Source organism: Odontesthes bonariensis, chromosome 18 (genome assembly GCF_027942865.1).
Source record: "Odontesthes bonariensis isolate fOdoBon6 chromosome 18, fOdoBon6.hap1, whole genome shotgun sequence".
Lineage (NCBI taxonomy): Eukaryota > Metazoa > Chordata > Actinopteri > Atheriniformes > Atherinopsidae > Odontesthes > Odontesthes bonariensis.
Window position 1 is genome coordinate 35,195,224 of NC_134523.1, and position 21,020 is coordinate 35,216,243.

Genomic DNA, 21,020 nt, shown 5'->3' on the forward strand with positions numbered 1-21,020 from the left:
AGGCAGCAGAGCCCAGCTCGTAACCTGATTGGTTACCTTTTACCGGTCCGGTCTGCAATTTTGTAAACAAACCTGCTGGCTTTGGAGGGACCTAGCGGGACATATAGGGGACCTAGAGAACTCATTTTTTTTGTATTGGGGTATTTAATGTACTACTTTCAGAATCCCCAGACAGTTCCAGGCATTATGCTTGAAAAAGAGTTGCAGACTGCAGCTTTAACGTCTGTCAAACAGACATTTCCCTGACATTTTTCATAGATGCAACAGAAGAAATTAGAAGAAATGATGTGTCTTTGTGACAGGCTGCTTGTAACAAAGTGCCTAAAGATACAATTTAAAATTGGTTCTTTTCTAAGTTGTCTGTTATGTCACTTGAGTTTGGTGTCTTTTCAATGCTCGAATAATTCATGGGTCAGTGTTAAGTAGCTTAACAAACCAAAAAAACAATTCCATTGAAAACTGTCAGGTACAAGTACTGGATTGAAAATAAGTGGAATGTCCAAAGGAAAACTTAAGACTTCCAGAATGTCAAGAGAAATACAAGAAAGCCCAGCTGCATGGAGGCAAAATAAAAAGAAATGAGGGGTGGATCAAACCTCTGCACAGACTGTAAATGCCATTTATCATTTTTGCTCATTATTAAGACAATATTGATATTTATTTATTTTCTTTAAAAAGAAGGAATAAACTACTTGGATTTTGGGCTTTTTTGTGATATTCGATTGGGAAATAAAATCATAAAACAGCCTTATGTTTCAATAAAAATATCCAGGTGGACCGTCACTTGACTTTAGGCCTGATTAAGCTCTCCATGCTGATGTCATATTAATTTGTCAACATACTACAGGTGAACTAGCCTAAAACAATTAGTTGTAGTCCGACAACAAGACTGAAAAGTTAGCAGTGATACAGAATAATGATGGCATTATTCAAAGGCCTGGCTTCCACAGAGGGAGGCTCTAGTCACTGCATAGCTGCAGGGCATCACTCACCTTGGGTGGTTTGAAGGGGTAGTCTGGTGTAAAGGCGATGTCCAGGAAAAACACTCCTCCCTCGTACACGGAGCCCGGGGGCCCCAGAATGGTCGACCTCCACTCATAGATGTTGTCTCCTTTAGGTCCGGCGCTGCATTGACAAAAATAAAACAAACACAATGAAGAGAGGAGATGAAATTGAATCTACTAACAAGAGCTTACAGACGAAAGGTGCCCTAGGGGTGTAATTTCATTCTTTTTTCCAGAAGCGAGTGAATAAATAAAATGTGTGATAATCAGCTGTTAAATCAGCTTCACAAAGCTGCAGTTTAAACTTCTCATCCATTAGGAAGATTAGGAGACATTCCTACAGTTTATGTAACAAAGACTGCATCTGTAGGACAGAAGGAATGAGGTTTATGATCAGTGTCTCTTGCAGATGACTGATGTGTCTGGTGTGCGCATGCAAGCGTGAAACACACCCCTCAACCAAGACGTACACACACAAACAGGAAGGTGTTGAGCAGCAGCAGCGACTGTTTCCTCACTGTTTATCGGCATTTCACTGCAGGGCAGCTGGCTGCTGCCGAGCTCCATTGTTGGCTTAATTATTGCCCCACACACATGAACAAATGCACACACACACACACACACACACACACACACACACACACACACACACAGCTGTTAGAAGAGAAGGACTAATCCAATTCCATTTTCTATCGGAATTAGGCCAGATGCCCCTGTCAGTTTCTTGTATTACTTTCACTTTCATCATTTACACAGCATGAGAAAGCCAGGGAGAGGGAATGTGTGTGTGTGCGTGTGAGGCACATAAGTGTAAGATGAGAACGTGACTGGAGTTGTTCATGTGAAACAGCACCCGGTCGTAAAGCACAGGATCACTGCGGACCTATTTCTTGTCAGCGTGTGTTTGGACACAGAGAGGAATTATAGGAGCAGGCTGAGGAAAGGATGCCGACGTGTTCTCCTGGATGGATAAAAATAGTTTGACAGCGATAGTGTGTCGGGGCCGGCGGGGGACAAGAGGGCCAATAAATGGCTCCACTCAGCATGAGGTGACGGCCTGTTGTGATTTATTGAAGAATTCTGTGTTTTGTGTGTCAACTAGTTTTTTTAGTGGCATCAGTAAAAGAAAGGAATGCAAGATTGAGCTCAACCGTTTAGGGCTGGGTGATATGTAGACTTGGTAATATTTCCAAACAAGAAATAAAATGAAACCTAATAGTTTATTAACCTGAAAGCTGTGCTGCGTTTGTCAATCTCTTCTCTCACTCACCTCAAACCGCTACCTTTCGCCTTTCCTCTGCAGCTGTGAGGAAACCCGGAAGGCTCTAGACTCGCTCACAACCTCTCTGCAACACAGCCAACTAATCAACTTTGTTGCTAGATTTCTCTTTCTGTGATAAATCTTGCAACTTTTGAGGAAACCATTGTCACTTTCTATTAAACAGAGCCAGAACAGACCAGCTTTTCCTCCATCTCTGCCTGCCCTGCTCAGTCAGTAGGATGTAGAAAGTTGAAACAAAATTCTACTAAGGTTTAAAAAAAAGTCTAGAAGCTCGATCAAGGTGGTTTTTGCCCGTTTTGAAAAAGATTCGATGCCCATTAGGGGAGATGGAAACGCACTAGTGAATCATGTGAGACCTGGCAAAGATTAAAATGTGTGACTTGCAACTCCAGCTGTTTCCATTCTGAGCTGGCAAACAAAAAACTCCCATGACCGATCGACATCCTACCAAATTTTGGGGTGGGTGTGGCTCAGTGGTTAGAGTCGGTCGTCCAACAACCGGAAGGTTGGCGGTTCAATCCCCACTCTCGCTTGGTGGAACTGATAGCTGGAGGGGTGTCAGTCCACCTCCTTGTCACGGCTGAGGTTCCCTTGAGCAAGGCACCGTACCCCCATGCTCCCCGGGCGCTTTCATGGCTGCCCACCGCTCCAGGTTGGCATCTGTCTCTGAGTGTGTGACCCTGTGCATGTGTGTCAACAGGTGCCAACCTGGATGGGTTAAAAGTGGAGGACCAAATCTACCTTCGGGTATAAATAAAGTCACTTAACTCAAGCTGCTGTTGGCAGGTTTTCAAAATTGCGAGTCTAAAGTCGGAAAATTCGAACTGATACAACTTTCAGGTCCCTCCCCCAACCTCTAACAAGCTCCGAATCGCCCCCCAAACCCCTCCCCCTCTGTGGACGAGTGTGCACAAGCTGTGATTGACAGGTAGGATTCCTCCACCCTAACTTGATTGGTTAAAAACAGCCGGGAGCGCTCGATTTTTCCAAGCATGATTACAGGCTTCAGAGGGAGCTACAGATTTCGTTATTTTTCCTAAACAGCCTATTTAATATTCTACTTCCAGAATCCCATGACAGTTCAAGCTAATATGACTAAAAAAAAGTTGCCGACCGCAGCTTTAAATACAAAATCCCAAATTTTCAGAAGAAGAATTCTCTCCATTTTTTTTTATCTTTGTCATTTTTTCTCCCCCCAACTTAGGACAACCACTTACAAATGCAGATTTTATTGCAACATGCAGCCTAGATTATTCAGTCCACAAGTCAGTGGAGACATGTCTGACTCATGTTTCTTTCTTACGACTTTCCAATAGATCACTTTAGATATGCTTTGTTGGTGAATGAATACTTGGCTCGTGGCAGCAACACATTCAATTGACCACACAGCAGTTAGCTGTTCATCTGGCCTAAATAATAATTTTACATGTTAATATCGCTAAAACACTTAAAAATTAAATGCCAAGAGGTCATTGTTACTGTTGGTATTTTAGTCATTTAAGCCAAATAGGGCAATTTTAGTTCAATTGCCAGCGTTCAGGAAGTGCATTGAATATTGAATGAATTAGAAAATGTCAAACATAAAAGTGTTCATATACCTAAAAAGAAATCAAAGTTTGGCCCACAGTTCCTGTGCAATTCCTGTGCAGTTCCTGTGCAGTTCCTGGGTACTGCAACTAGAACTGAAGTGATCAGTTGCAACAAGTTGAAGTTAGTGCTTCACACCATTCACAATATGACAGACACTAGTTGTAACCAAGATAGCGCAATCATGTCTTAACTCCGTGGGTTCAAACTCTTTCATACTTTTCCTGCTTTGGGGAAAAAAATATAAATCACTGCTCAAATATTTGAGTGAATGGTTATTTATAATAGAGGAGTAAGAAAAGTTATGTTGGATTTAATCTTAATTAAAAAGGATTGATTTTAGTTTGTCGAACACAACAAAAATCTTTCAATTTATCATTCCATGTCCATCCAGAGTAATTAATTCAAAACCCCACCTTTAAATGTGTCACCTGTTTGAGAGCCACTGCTTTTACTGATTTGACAAATCACAACAAACTCAAGATCTTTCAGCCATGCTGTCTGCAGAAATGTTAACATTTTCATGCAGCACAAAGCTAGTTCTCATTTGCATTTGTATGCAATCGTACGGCACACTACAAAATCACTTCAGCATCAATAAGTCATCAAAGGTTAAATGCACAAATCTAGTGTTCTAAATCTAAAAAAAAAAAAAAAAAAGGCATCTCTGCCTGTGTGGACGGTTAGCTAAAACAAATCACATCTTCATTTACCCTTTCAGAAAATGCACTCCTAAAAGGACAGAGGTATAACAATATAAAGGTTGTACATCTGTATGAGCAGCTTTTACGATGTGCTCGCTGTAGGTGAGTTCACAGCACCTACCAGACTCTGTGCCGGTAGTCATCAGTACATTTTATTTATTTCTAGTATTAAAAAACAAATCCAAGAGGGACCGAAAGTTCAAACTGTATCATATGATGCTCTAAAGGGAGACTAAATTAAAGGGAAATAGTGTTTTTTTTTGTTTGGCTTTCTCTAATTATTTCCTCTTTGCTATTTACGTTCCCATTTTATTTATGTGATCTGTTTTTGTTTTCCATTTAGTCTGTTACTGTTCTATTATAGCACATATATCTAATGTGTGTCTATATACAAGCGCTCCTTTTGTTTTTCACTGAGTTAACATTTCTTTGAACAACTATTACCATGTAAGAAATGGTTTAGTACAGAGTTCAAGTGTTTCACAAAGCCTCAACAAAAAGCTTAAATCACTGAGACACACAGTTTTAAAATAGCTGTCTCATGAACTATTTCCTCTATTATCCATAATGTGCTCTATGCGATGAGTAACAACATTGATTTTGCTCATCATCCTGCGTAATTCTGATAAATATGAACACAAAAGAACCACTGTTTGTAGACTCAATCCCCAAATTACAAGTACTGGCCTTGAAAACCCTATTATTAGTCAAATCCTATAAGAACGTAGACATTACAAATAGTCCTTTAGGCCTTCGAAGGTTGGCCAACTGCTCATTTTTCTCTCAGCTAAGCTCCCCCAGTAGAGTCTGGAGCATCTGGAAATATTTAGAGCTCTGCCAGCACTGCCCTCTTTTTCTTCTGCTTGGTACAACTCGCTCTGACAGAAGGACAGATTTGGGCTCCTGTAGTGAGAGACACACATTTTTATCGCCTGCCTAGGCCTGTCAGATTGAATGAGAACTCAGATGATACACTCTCTTATGTATCAAAGAAACCTTGGCTGTTATGTTCAACTGTTTGGAGGAAATCCCAGATTTTCTACAAAACATACCAATACTAGAGCAGGAGGGGGAAAAAAATCATAACAACAACAGACGACAATGTTGGACTTGGCTATTAGCCATGGTCTCAATTTCCACAACAAAAGCCATTTATAATGAGTTTGGAAAACTATGAGTGCCCCACTAGCAGGGAAGTGTAATTAAGATGAGGCTCCTTCTAAATCCTTTAGCTCCCACATAACTGTGAGTTCTCTACACACCTGAGGTCCACATAAACAGCAAAAGGTAGACTGTCCACTGAGCACTTATTATTTTTCTGCAGTACAAGCTATTTGTATGAAATTGCTATTCATATAATCAACTAGGTATCATAAAAAGAGATGCATTTCGAAAAAGGTGAAAGAGATTATTGATAGTGTACCATATCAAAGAATTGGAATTTTTTACTTTTTGGTTTCTAAGTGAATAAGCAAGATGAATGCAGAGAGCCAGCTTGCATTTTATTCCCACCAAAAATAGTGTGTTTGAACTGTTTAAAAAAAAAAGAAAAAAAAGGAAGCTTTTGAAACTAAAATAAGATGATTAAATATTTCCTGTTGCCAGGAGCAGCTGTGTTAACCCTCAGTGATCTATGGCTACAGCGTATTTGGTAATTTATGAATATAATCCTGGTTCTCTGATTAGCATGTGGAAGTGACTGGCGATCGGAAACACCTCCTGCGTGACCTCATCAGAAGCTCAAATACCATTACGCCAGCCCTGAGTGGCTGGAAGTAGTGACGTCTATGTCAAGAGGGGCCTGAACCCTCACCCAATATACAGGGGTGGCATAGCGTCAACCGTCATTCAAAACAAGCTCACCACTGCTTTGCTGTAGCAGCAAGGAGGGTGGTCTGGTGAGACCCTCACTCGTGCTAATCAGAGAACCGGGTTATAATCATGAAGTTCTCTTTTATAACAGTCGTTTTGTGTCTCACTATGGGGAGAATGCTAATTCCAGGATTGCAGACATTGCTTGTTAAGAAGACAACTCATTCCAGTCGCCTCACAGGGAAGGGCCACATCCTGAGTTAGGCAGCAAAATGACCTTAGTATTGTCGGGGCAAAACTGAGTGCATGTCTGATGCACAAATGCACATAGATCTCACCAACTCACTTAGGTGAAGCTAAAGCAAGCAATAAGGACATCTTTAACTCTTTCGGTGCCATTGACGTCTATAGACGTCAATTTAAAAAAAAACGTTCACTGCCAAAGACGTCTATAGACGTCAATTGCGTTTTTTAACGGAGCGGGCTGGGGGACAATCTAGCGGAGTTCGTCACTAAATCTTAGGCTTGTAAACACTAAACAGAGAATATACTGGCAAAATTACCCGCAAGGTGGCAGCAGTGCCACTTTGCACAAAAAAAGAAAAAGCGTGTTTTCTCCGTTTTTTGGGTCAAACAGCTGATTTTGGTGAAACCAACCTATGTTCTACTGTCTATTACTAAAAGACTGAAAATGGTAGAAACAAACTTTTTTTTCCTGATCAAAGAAGAGAGTCTACTCTTTCTTTTGGTAATTTCGGTGTGTACATAGTCATAAGACACACTTTTCTGTGGGTCTTGGAAAATCAGTCAAAATACTGAAAAACACTTGGCAGTATGGGTGGCTCTGAACTGAAAATGGCTGGCAGCCAATGAGTTAAGGACAATGGGCCTTGCAAGAACAATTCGTATTTTTACTCTAAACTAACTACTCTAACTAAATTTCTCTTACTTTTTTCGTACGAAGGTCTCATACGAACACGCCACGTCAGATTCAACAAACGCTCTTAACTTCGGAAAAAGTGTGTAAACGACCTGCGCAAATGATGAATCCCACTCGTGCGTATTTAAGGGAAACGTGCACGAGGATAGTAAATTTGCATACTCCACGCCCAAAATGATACCATATTAGGAGCTGTGCTTCCTCGCTCCTGTTGTCACGTCCATGGACTCATGTGTTAGGTTTTATGTTTTAGGTGTTCAGTTCATGTCCAGGTTTTGAGTTTCAGTCTTGTCATTTGTTTTTCCCCCTCACTCTGGTCATTGGTTCATTCACATCATTAGTTCATTCACTGCACCAGTTAGTCATTGTCACCAGCTGCACTCACTCTCCAATCACTCCCAGCCCTCTATTTAGTCTCTTGTCTCCCCTGTCTGTTTGTCGGATCTTTGTGTGTGTTTGTCACCTGCCCGTCATGCCATGCCACAACCTGTTCTGTCCAGAGATAAGTATTTATTTGTTCCATTGTTATTTTTGCCTGAATTAAACCAACCTTTCTTCTGAAGTCTGCATCCGTGTCCTTCCCTAAACCGCACCCTGACAAAAGGACGCGCCGGACTCAGACCATTTTTGGGATCTCTACACAGAGTTTTTTCTCTGTTTGGAGCGGGACTCTCCGTTCCAGAGACTGCGGGTGGCTGGTGAGCTCCTGCTGTTCCTGTCGGCGAGGCGGGGGCTCTGGGGGTGGCACGCTCGCCTGGAGGCCGCGTGGAGCCACGCCGAAACTGTGCAGCGCGATGCCTCACAGGACGTTTTTGGCATGGAGCCTCATAAGGTAATTGAGCTGTACAGCTCCTCTCCCTCCGCTTCCTCAGGCTCCCAGGACCCGCAGCCCCAGGTCCCAGCATTGTCCGAGCTGGCCCCAGCATTGTCCGAGCTGGCTCCAGCATTGTCCGAGCTGGCCCCAGAGCCTGACCCTGAGCCTGACCCAGAGGCCACGGGGCCTGAGCCTGACCAAGAGGCCTCAGGGCCTGACCCCGAGCCTGACCAAGAGGCCATAGTGCCTGACCAAGAGGCCATAGTGCCTGACCAAGAGGCCATAGTGCCTGACCAAGAGGCCTCAGGGCCTGACCCCGAGCCTGACCCAGAGGCCACAGGGCCTGACCAAGAGCCTGACCAAGAGGCCTCAGGGCCTAACCACGAGCCTGACCACGAGTCTGATCCAGAACCTGACCAAGAGCCTGACCAAGAGGCCACAGTGCCTGACCAAGAGGCCATAGTGCCTGACCAAGAGGCCTCAGGGCCTGACCCCGAGCCTGACCCAGAGGCCACAGGGCCTGACCAAGAGCCTGACCAAGAGGCCTCAGGGCCTAACCACGAGTCTGAACCAGAACCTGACCACGAACCTGACCCGGAACCTGACCAGGGACCCAACCAAGAGGCCACAGGGCCTGACAAAGAGGCGGCAGGGCCCGACAAAGCCTCAGAGCCCATGGACTCACTTTTCCGAGCCCCTCCCTCTGTCACGTCCATGGACTCATGTGTTTTATGTTTTAGGTGTTCAGTTCATGTCCAGGTTTTGAGTTTCAGTCTTGTCATTTGTTTTTCCCCCTCACTCTGGTCATTGGTTCATTCACATCATTAGTTCATTCACTGCACCAGTTAGTCATTGTCACCAGCTGCACTCACTCTCCAAGGCAAGGCATCTTTATTTATATAGCGCATTTCATACCACAGGCAACTCAATGTGCTTTACATAAAGACAAGGCATTTAAAAGAACAGCATAAAGCAGCAATTTAAAGAGAAAAAAAAAATAGAATAAAAATTAAAAACACAGTTAAAAGCAATCAAAGAAGAGGGGAAAAAGAAAGATATAAACTCAACCATAAGCACACCGAAAGAGAAATGTTTTTAACCTGGATTTAAAAGTGCTTACAGTTGGGGCTGATTTCAGTTCTGCTGGTAGTTTGTTCCAGTTGTGTGCAGCATAAACGCTAAAAGCTGCTTCACCGTGTCTAGTTTGAACTCTGGGCTCCACTCCAATCACTCCCAGCCCTCTATTTAGTCTCTTGTCTCCCCTGTCTGTTTGTCGGATCTTTGTGTGTGTTTGTCACCTGCCCGTCATGCCATGCCACAACCTGTTCTGTCCAGAGATAAGTATTTATTTGTTCCATTGTTTTATTTTTGCCTGAATTAAACCAACCTTTCTTCTGAAGGCTGCATCCGTGTCCTTCCCTAAACCGCACCCTGACACCTGTGCCAGGAAGTGTTGAGTGTTGAGTCATGAGAATGGCATCAAGGCGCAAAAAGAACAACTTTAGGGGCTCTGAGATTGAAGTTCTGTTTTCAGAGATCCAAAAAGGAAAATCTGTCATTTTTAGCAGTGTCAGCAGTGGAATTACGGGACCTGCTAAAGCAAAGAAATGGGAAGCAATTAGGAGTGCTGTTAATTCCATGTCACCTGTAGTTCGTAATATCACCGAAATAATAATAATAATAATAAAAAAAAAAGAAGGTTTAATATGAAAATAGCTTTTAAAAAAAAACGTCTCGCCACGAGCAGGCGCTTGATGACTGCAACTAAAGCCGTGCAATCAGTTGTTGCCTCATCATGATGGCACTTTGATGGGGTGGTCCATGAGGGGGGTCTTCTGGCACCACACCTTCTGGTCTGCCTGGGCTGGTTCAGGTGGAGACCCTCGTTCATGGCAATATTGTGCAAATCTGGCATGCCTTCTCTGGGCTATAGTGCAGTTTGTCCCCCCCGCTGTATCGAGACAAACCTGGCCTTCCGCTCAGTGCGCTCCACGACAGCACGGGTGCTTTGATGCGTATATGTGTCTCGTGCTCCAATTATGATTGGCAGTCCAGCCACGGCATGAAAGTCCTTCTTAATTTGTACTTGTTGGACAGCGGTGTATGGGAATTTGATGTACCATGGGTGATAAACTGATGAGAGCTTTGATGACCAAGGGGAGTGTACAACTCACAGAGGACTGGGACACCCCCGATCTGTCTCCAATCTCCCTCTGAAAGGTTCCAGTGGCCAAAAAACCAAGAGTGGTGAGGACCTGGACGTGTGGTGGAATTGGGTTTGATCGGCGTGTTTCTCTCTGGAGTTGTGGCTCTAGCAAGCTGCATATTTGCAGCAGCACAGTCCTTGGCAGTCTTAATCGCGATCTCAGCCATACGTCTGTCTCCACGTGGATATGTACACGGTCTCTTCAAGAGCCTGACGCGCTAAGGCATCCAAAAGTAGCAAGTCAGCCGCTGGTTAAGGCTCTAGCATGGTTGCCGCGTCTGCTCGTGCGAGCAGTGTTGATGACGTCACGAGTTCGTGCCCGCCATATATAGTGGCGCGAGTCAATGCGCCAGTTGTTGCAATTTTCTCCGTCACAGAGGTGTCGCTGCTACGTGAAGGTTACCGCTACTCTACAACCACGAAAGTGGAGAAGAAAACAATGAAGAGCAGGAATACTGTTATTAATGATACTGCTGCAGTATCTGGATAATTTTAATTTTTTAATTCAGTTAAAAGAGGTGATGGTCTGAAGCCCCCGGCATCACAACTTTTTGAGTCTCTGCCCTCTTCTTTGCCTTCACGTATCTGTCCCGTAGCTTCCTCCACACATTCTTACAGAACTCTCCCTCTTTCCCCAAAGTTCTGCCCATCTCTGTGCAACAGTTTTGGGAGTTTACATGCTCCCTGTGCTGTACGACAACGCGCTGCGCCGTCTTTTCAAGGGAAGCGCCATGCCTGAAACGTCATTTTGACGTCACGGTCCGCCACCGCCGTGACAGACGCGTCAACCATGCTAGCGCCTTTACGCTTCCCATTGACCTTGTTATATACAGAGTCAAATTAACCTTCAATTAGTGCATAATTTAAGTCAAACAGAATAATGTCAGCATCATTATGGGGTATAATGTATATATTTATTTATGTTTGCTTCAAAGTAATTAAATATACAATCCATTAGTCAAGCAAACTTGATTGGAATAACAGCGGACTATTTTACGAAACTCCTACGACAGGTCTGGATCACTCGTAAATTCTGTTCGTACCTGAAAGAAAATGTAAAATACGAAAAGATTGGCGAATGCGCAAATTCTCTTAAATCACTCGTACGCACGACTTAAGAACAAATCTGTGCGTACGAACGGTTCTTGCATGAGGCCCAATAACTTCAGCTCCACTTGTTCTAAAGGTTCAAAGTCAGAACAAAAGAGAGCATTTACAACCGTAAGATGATCCCACGAAGGAGTGTGGAAGCGGGTAATGTGCAATGTGCACCCTTCATGAAGCGACACACTAACAGGTGTTGGCTTACCATCTTCCCTCAAAACCAGTATGGTAGGCGGAGATAGCTGCCAGGTCCGCCTTTAAGGTTTTGTATATGGTGTGCATATAAAATCACTGCTACAGAGGACTGAAAGGGGATAGCATGTGATTCCTTCCATCATTCCATTTGTGATCATACAGTTATCTGGTTGAAGGTGCCCTAGCGCATTGAATAGTGTCAATAACACTCTGAGGGAGCCCAGCTGAGCTCAGGTTGTGCCTCAAAGGTCAGGCCCATAGAAGCAGCATGTCTGGATGTGGGCAAAATATTTCCCCATGTGCCTGAGACACCAGGCCCCCGAGAAGAGGTAATTGCCATGGCGGCCCCTACAGGAGCAGAAAGATCTCTGCCAACCAGTGCTTCCCCAGCCATCATGGGGCTACCAGGATTATTGACAGGCCCTCTTCCCTCACTCTGACCAGAGTTCGAGAGATGAGTGCCACTAGTGGAATAGCATGGGGTAGGGTCCTCGGCCACCTGCCCACTTGTGTGCGAGTGCATCCACCCCCAGCGGGACTCCCAAGGAAACCGGGCTAGATTTGACTACATGATCTCTATTCTCTCTGAGGAGAGAAAAGCCTATAACTGGAGAGAATCCAGAAAGAGCCCTATGAAAGTGATGCACTGAGAGGGTCTTAGCATGTTCTTTTCCCAATTTATCTGAAAACCCTGACTCTCCAGGTCCACAAGCCAGTTATCGATGTATGGGGCCACACGAATGCCCTCCTGTCAGTAAGGAGCAACTGTTGCCTCAGAGCAGTTCACAAACACCCTAGGGCTGAGGGACAGTCAGAGAGGAAGAAACACAAATTCATAGACTATCCCCTGATCGCCAGAGGCTGTGTTATAGCAGACACGATCGATATGTTTTTCAACATATCTTTTTTCTTTTTTTTTTCTGTCAAACCGAGATTTCACAACCTATGCTTGAACTGTTGGCCATGGGATATTTAAACCTTTGTGGTTGCAAGCTTGCACGTCTTGCATATCGAAGTCCAGAGGAGATAGCGGTGCAGACTTGACACCTTCCTCCACAGCGTTCGGATTTGCAGCCCCATGAGAGTTAGGGTGGAAGATGTACTTTTCCTCTTCATTGTCAGACAGCATGGGCTCCGAGTCAGCCAACTCTGCTACATGAATGTCACTCTACTGGACAGCATGGGAGACATCTAAGCCATCGCATTCGACCAAAGGGAGCAGGGGAGTCATGGGCTGGGGTCCACATTGAAACAGTGTAGCGATCAAGCTCTCTGACATTTCCACTTCTCCCTGCAGTGCGGCTGCATCACACATCACCAGGTATCCACCTTACAGATTAGCCTGATGGGCGAGCCTGCGACGAAGCAGTTTGTGTGGGAAAGCGGCACAGTGAATACAGTTGTGTGTGGAGGTTAGGGCGGCCTGAGCTTGGGCTAATCCCAGGAATGCCACACACCAGGGGTGAGTATCTCAGGCAGAAATGTTGTTGACTCGGGCAAAGCTTTGGGCTTTTCTTGTCTATGCTGGAATTGATAGCTGTTGCCATGGTTAGCTAGCTGCCTATTAACACTATCCGGCTCTGGGCTGAGAAGCTTGTGCAGCTAATAGATGGACATAATTAGAGGAAATGTTATTCCCTTGCTAGTGAGGGGTGAAAAGTATTGCTACTCATCAGGAGTATTGCTACCTGTCAGGTAATGCTACCTGTCAAAAGTGTAGCTGCTTCTGCTTGAGGAAATATTACAATTTCCCTTGGTGAAAGTATTGCTACTTCATACAACCATAGCTGTAGAAAAGTATTGCTATTTCTCGTAAGCTGGCTAGGAACCATATCGCTGGGAACAAAAGACCAAGCTATGCACCCGGTCGGTGGACAGTTTAGCTTAGCACCCAATTGTAAAGTTGTCAGCAGGCTTCTGAGAAAAGTGATATGAGGTTTTTGAATGACAGTTATCGGGTAAGGGTTCAGGCCACTCCTAGCATAGATGTCACTAGTGTCCCTCACTCAGGGCTGGCGTAAAGGTATTTGAGCTTTTGATGAGGTCACACAGGAGGTGTTTCCCCTTAGTGAAAAACAAGACAAATGCTATGAAAGAGAACTACAATTATGTCCCACATTTAAAATCAATCAATCAGTCTCAGGAGCCTCCAAATGACCCATTACAGTCATTAAACATGTTTCTGTTAAACATGAGCGTTGTCCACACTTGTAGCCATGACCCCAATACCTGTAATGGAAATTAGTAGACCCAGGTGTTTATTGTTTGTTTGTTTGTTTGTTTATTTGCACTTATAAAAAATGAGCATTACACAGATAAAAAAGAAAATAAGACAAGATGTGCAGGAGAGATCATAAAAAACCAGAATGGGCTTACAAGCGGCCCCCCCCTCCTAACAAATAACAATTACAAAACTATATAAGCTTCGGACATAGGCTTACGTCTGTGCTTATACACACACACACACACACACACACACACACACACACACACTCAAATAAATGCAATAAATAATATCTCAGAAACATATGATACCTCAGAATACAATTAAATAGTCCAAGGATATATTTGAATGAAATAAAAATAAAACGAAAAACACAAATGAGTTAAAAAATCTATAAACTTTGCTTCAGCCTTCTTTTAAATGCAGATAATGTTGAACATGTTTCACTTAGATGTTTTAAACCGTTCCACAGCACAACACCTTGGTAGATAAATGAAAATTTTACAACAGCAGTTCTACAGAAGGGGATATGCAAATCATTCCTCCTTCTTGTGGAATAAGAATGATAATAAGAATTAAACTCAAAATAATTATGAAAATGCTTGGGTAAAGAAAATGGAAAACATATGACTTTGTACATCAAGATTCCTGTTTGATACTTATTCACATCATAGATTGTTAGTATTTGTAATTTTTTAAACAGAGGTGTGGATGGAGCTAAATATAGAGAGTTAGTGGCAATTCTTACAAAGGATTTTTGGAGTCTATGAATTGGTTGTAAGTAAGAAGGATAAGTGCTAGCCCAGATTAAGTTGCAATAAGAGATATGAGGATAAATTAAGCTGTAGTATAAGGTTAATAAAGTACTTATTTTTAAATAGGGTTTAACCTTTTTTATGATACCTAAGGATTTTGAGACCTTCTTGCACACATATTCACAATGATTCTTAAAACAAAGTTTCTCATCAATATTGACACCTAAAAACTTTGCTGATGAAACATTGGAAAGTAAGTTGTTATTAATATAAATTTTAGTTTTTTCTGGATTGTAATTCTTATTCTTGTTCTTAAAGATGATGAAACTAGATTTTTTGACATTAAGTGATAATTTATTTAACTGAAACCACTGAGCAAATTGAATGAGCCCAGAATTTGCCTTATCAATAAGTGAGTCAATATTACTGTCAGTAGCAAAGAGAATGGTGTCATCAGCAAATGCTTCAAAATTCTAGCATATACCAACTTCTCAAGTATCTTAGAAAAGCAAGGGAGAATTGATATAGGGCGATAATTCGAAAATACAGATGGATCATCGGCTTTAAACAGTGGAATGACCATGGCAAGTTTTAAATCTTGTGGAATAATACCAGATTCAAGTGATAAAGAAAAAATAAATGTTAAAGGAACAATAATTGCGGGTGCAACTTTTTTGATCAGATAGGCTGTAATTTCGTCATGGCCAGCAGAGGAGTTTTTAAGATTCTTAATGATTTCAAGTATTTCTGAAGGCTTTATTGGTTCAAAATTGTTTAAGGAAGGATAACCTTCATTTATAAAGTTAGAAGGAGAATCATGAACATTTTCAATATGCTTTGCAAGACATGGACCCACATTTATGAAGAAATTATTAAATTTATTAGCAATTTGTGTAGGCTCTGTTATCATTAATGTGCCATCCTGAAATGTAGCCTGGGATGGAGTAGAGGAGTTTTTCTTGTTGAGTAATTCTTTTAAAATATCCCATGTAGATTTTGAATTATTTGATGATTGGGTAAATAAATCCCTATAGTAATTACGTTTAGCGTTTCTAATAAGGTGATTGTATTTATTCCTATAATTTTTGTATGTAGCGCAATTTAGAGGACATGGGCTTTGCAAATACCTTTTATATAACTTGTTTTCTTTAAAGTAGATTTCCTAAGTTCTACAGTGAACCATGGTTTGTTAAGGTGTGCAGAGTTTCCTTTGCCTTTAGAAATAAGAGGAAAACATTTATCAAAAACAGAATAAAATTTTGCATAAAAATTATTATAAGCCATATTCACATCAGAAACTTAATACACTGTTTCCCAGGACATCTTTGCTAATATACTTGAGAAGTGTTTATACTGACTGGGCCCAGAGCAAATAAATACAAGAGCTGCCTCCGACTAACACCTTTCTTGTTCAGCCAGCAGTTGCAATTTTAGGTAAAAAGATGACTATTTGTTGCACTTATAATATATATATATATATATATATATATATGTGTGTCCCTCACCCCTTTCTCTTTCACTCTTGCTCCCACACATACATATTATAATGGCTCTTCCCCTCTTACACATTGGCCATGTGAAGGACAGGCGACTTGTCCATGGTGTACCCCATTTCTTGCCCAATAGCAGCTGGATTAAGCTCCAACTGCCCCACGACCCTGAATTGCATTGAGCGGGTATACAAAATGGATGGATGAAGGTGTGGGACAGTCCAGTCTGCTAATCTGCTTCAAGCACAAAGAGGTGTGTTGTATCGGTGCATTACATAACAATGATAAGTGCATGCTGCGGCTAATTTAATGAACATGAGTAATAAAAATTTGGCCGACTAAGATCTTTATTGCTGGCTAAAGCCTAGTTAACTATTAGGTGCCAGCCCTAACCAATGACTACTGCAGTTATTTGATGCGGGTCTGAATTTTGATGACTAACCTTCCCATTGCATAACAACAAACAAATATTAGCTGCATTTCTTAAACCCACATGTGCATTAAGTCCTTTAACTTAAATTTGGAAGTTTTTATGATATTTGCAGAAAATTAAGGCAGACAAAACAATTCTTCTATCACACATCAAATGCACACACTGTTCATATGAATATTAACTATATCTTATACAGCAGAAACTTTTACTGTAATTCTTTTCCAGACAACTTGAACCACAGAGCCACATTTCTCCAGAAAAGGCAAATTGGGGAAAACAGCCGTTAAATCCTATGGGGAAAAATCTTGGCGCTTTTCTTTGCTTTGCAGTGTCACTAAGCAAATGACTATCTTACTAAAGCTTTACTGAGTAGAAACCTGGTTAGATGGAGATTTACTCATCAGTTAGGCTTTGCTTCAGGGTTTGAAACCGTCGTTGTGACATTATTGCTTAACTCAAAAAACGGCATTTTCAAAGTTAATAGATTTTACTGTTTAAGTTTAATAAATTCAGACTGCAGGAACGCTTCTATCCCTGATAGAAAAGGGATCTGAGTGTGAACTGTGTATGACTACAAAACTGAGTTTTTTTCCAGCAACTCAGCACACCGTATCGTCCAAATCCAGTCAATGTTATCTACAACTTTCACCCTTTTTTTCTAGATTCTTCAAGGAAACCATTCTTTCTCAGGAGGTGCACATGTTTCACGTTTTACATGTAATGTAACATTGAAAAAAAAAAAAAGGAACTTTCACAGGTAGCTACAGACTGTTGGGTTTCCTTGCGAAACTCGGCACAGAAACACTGAATGTGACTAATATTTAACTTGTTAGGACATCACAGAGATGGCAGAGTACTCACTCATGTGGGTTTATGCACATGACACATTACCTTCTAAAATGTTTATGAACAGAGGAGAAGTGTGGTGGCTTTTTTTTTTTTTTCCCCTGTGGTGTTTTGCAGCAGTTCCTTGGTGCACACTCAGAAACATACTGACGAACACATTCACACAAGCAGCAGTGCAGCACAAGCACAGCCTTGTTGTGCTGCTACAGCAGCTGGGGGATCGGTGTCCGACTAAAGGGCACCTCCGCAGTGTTCACTCAGGACGAAGAGAGCACAAGTACCGCACTTTTTCGCACATATCTCTTCAGGCTGTTTAGGGATTTGATGTCTGAAATGTTAATAATACACTTTATTATGGCTACTGCTGATTCTTTACTTGATAATACAAAAGCTGATACACACAGCGTAGTTTACGAGACAATAACTAAATTATTATCTTAAATTTCAGATGTGATACAAAACAAGATATTTGCATGATCAACTTGTATGCTTCTAATAAAACTGTAATAGGTTAGACTGCTAAAACTTAACATTAACAACATAAAGTAGGATTTTCTTCTTTACCGAGCAATCGTTTTTAGTAAACTAATTCACCTAATCTTCTCTACTAATCTTTTCATTCTTTAGAACGTTTCGAGACTACAGAGCCTGATGTGAGAGTTCTGAGCACTAATGGTGAAAACAGTCCTTTAGCTGTAAATTTGCTGTTCATTTGCAAATCCAGCTTCCACCACACTGTCAGCTCTGCTCAGCAGCTACTCACTATGTACATGTACGGCTCAGTGCCAAACAGCAAGTGCAAACAGAGGGTTTTCTAAAACTGAAAACAGCTGCCAGCTGTGTAAAGTGAGAGTTGGGAGGATGAGCTGAAACTCACAGCTTTCTATTTGTGATCTATCATCTTTGCTACTGTTATAACAATGATATTAAAGCTGATCTAAAGTTTAATCTTATGATGACACTCGTTGAAAGTAAAGGGAACGCCAAAGTTGAGTTTCAGGTTTTGGTTTTTCAGGTTTTTAATTTCCATGCTACAAGGCCATAATGTAAGTCATAAGAATTCATCCTCTGGAAACAATTCACTTTTTTAAATTCCCCCTTTTTTTTTAACAGAGATATTTCATCAGCTGTAGCTCACTTCCCTTTTTTCAATTCATAAAAAGACGATGAAATTGTTTCAGTCATTTTACATTTTCTTTCAACATCTTTTCCAGTTTTATTTGAAAGAGTATGAAAGTATACTCTTATCTCAATCAATTTTTCCTAATATGTCAGTGATTGGCACATGAATACAATAGTGGTTAGAAAAAAGACTAAAAGAAAAAATGTAAATGAGACAACATAGGAAGCGTAGCCTGCTCTGTCCCGATAAGTCAGACCTGTGGGACAGACTTTAGTTCTGTGAAGGCACATTAATAAACACTTCTCTGCGCCATGGTGAGACCACACACACGCACACAAAATAATGCTTTCTGCGAGGAAGGCAGCAGCACAAACAAGATAGTTTTCTGTTTAAAAATAACTCAAACAAATTGAGCAAATGTGGATGTGCAAGCGCGCTCAGCTTCATCATTCCTCTTATTCAGCCTCAGTGTAATGTGCAGATTAGCAGCTCTGAATCAGAACTCGAGTGTGGAAATAGTGGAAACAGAAATGATTGATCAACCTACATCGCCCAGTATCCTTCTCAAGACTGTTACAAAACTAATTCCTTGCATAGCTGAGATGGTCATTTTACCCGTCAGATGGATCGACCATAGCGGCAGTTTTTCACTTCAGCCACTGAAGCCGAGTGACAGTCAGGTCAGACACTAGTTCAAAGCCTGTGAGATTGCAAGGATTTCCAGGATTTTCACACAAAGAAGAATTATAAAAGCTTTTAACCTCTTTTACCCCTTGTGGACTTATTCCTTATAATGAGTGGCCAGTCAAAGCTCTTTCTTGAACAGACCCAACAGTCTGACAAAAATAGGGGGAAAAAAAGGTTGGTGGAGTTCCACAATGCTGACTTTGTGTTACATAACAAAAACAGAAGAGAGACAGGCATTCACCAATGTTCCAGAAGCGCTGAACGTCTGAGTGTCAGCTTGGTGTATGAGGGCCCAAAGTAAGAAATGAGCTCATAATGCTCTACCAGTACTTTGTTTCTATCCTGAAAAGAAAATCAGACTTCTAATTGTTCTAATCTTCTAACCCTGTTGGGACTTCTGATTACCAATTTGTCATCATAAGCACCATCAGTGACTCTGTCACTGTTGGAATAATAATAAAAAAAAAAATACATCTGGGCTTCCACTCCAAGTATCAACATCGTGCTGGACACACTGGTCTCTCCTATAATAATGACCTTCAGTGGTTATTTGAGACCAATTTATATTTGAATTGTAGCTTAAAGCTGAGGGCAGAGCTCAAGATACTTATGCAGAAGAGACGAGGGGGAGTGGACTCAAGTGGCTCACTACAACCCCTAAAATCAGCTGTCATGGACATATCAATAAGACCTCAGGAAAGGTGTGCCAACTCGTGAAAAAGGAGCATAACGTGTTTAAAAGAACTCAAAGGACGTTTTTACAAGGTCTCTATTATTGTCTGTCTGACTAAGTACCTCAAGATAACCTTTGTTATTGTGGGTGTGAAATAAATCTAACAGGCCTCTCAGTATGTTTACTTACAGTATATGTTGATGGTTTTGACACTTCACCATCTTGCTCACCAACAGACTGTTGTTGCAGAAGCACCTCATCTATGTTTCTGCACTCAAGGGCTCTGTGTAAATGTCAGTGACTCACTGAGGAGTGAACCGAGGATACATCACACCCATCTATTACAAACAAGCACATAAAGAAAAAATTACTTACACACTGACAGTCTGTTGGAAGAAAGTCAGAATCTGTGAGGGAGGAGGGATTTCAACACTGTTAATGCATGATTTGTTTTGATTGTGTAAAGTTTTTTACCTCAGGGTGTGTCAGATCTTATTTTTAATTCAAACTCTGAGTTAACCAACAAGTTTTGATTCTATTCAAAGTATTTATTTGTAGAGGCAATCCACCATAATATCTAACTGAAAAATCAACAAAGGTTTGAAAAAGTTTGCCATCATTAGCTTAAAAAAGTAAACCATATCTGCTAAGTAGTAATAATAATCTCAGTACTCGCTCAACCCAAACAGCTCCAACATTATCACTGTGGACAAAACAACTTCCGTACAGTACAGAACAATATCAGCTTTAATTGTGTTACTTAGTTTTGCTTAGTAGATGTCTAAGATTGTGTGATAATATCTTTTTTGTGTTTTTACTGTAGATGCACTTCAACTATGCTTCCGTGCTCAAGGGGAAATTGCAAACGCTACACAATGATATTAAAGACAAGTGAATGAAGAAAACTGTCCCTCACTTTGAAGCCAGTTCAGAGAAAGTCGTAATCATTGACAGGAAGGGTAAGAGGCATTGGTTATGTGACAAAAGTCATTAGCTTTAGCTACTGTGTGGGTTCCCTTTGCATTTGATCATCCGTTTAATTTAAACTCAGCCACCCAACAAACCGTTGACCTTATTCCAAGTGTGTGTTTGTGAAAATAAGACAGGATTATATTTTTTTTTATAAAGGAAGTGTCCAAAT

At 41.5% G+C, this 21,020-nt stretch overlaps 2 protein-coding genes across 2 annotated transcripts in view; both read right to left on the reverse strand.

Moving 5' to 3' along the window:
- rpl15 (ribosomal protein L15) overlaps positions 1–21,020 on the reverse strand; it is a 106,241-nt gene that overhangs the window by 58,680 nt on the left and 26,541 nt on the right. The window lies entirely within an intron of this gene.
- Positions 1–21,020, reverse strand: part of LOC142368148 (ubiquitin-conjugating enzyme E2 E2-like) — an 89,300-nt gene that overhangs the window by 16,863 nt on the left and 51,417 nt on the right. Inside the window, exon 4 of the mRNA XM_075450237.1 lies at positions 993–1,125. Within this exon, the coding sequence (XP_075306352.1) occupies positions 993–1,125 (133 nt within the window). The remainder of the gene's footprint in view (positions 1–992; positions 1,126–21,020) is intronic.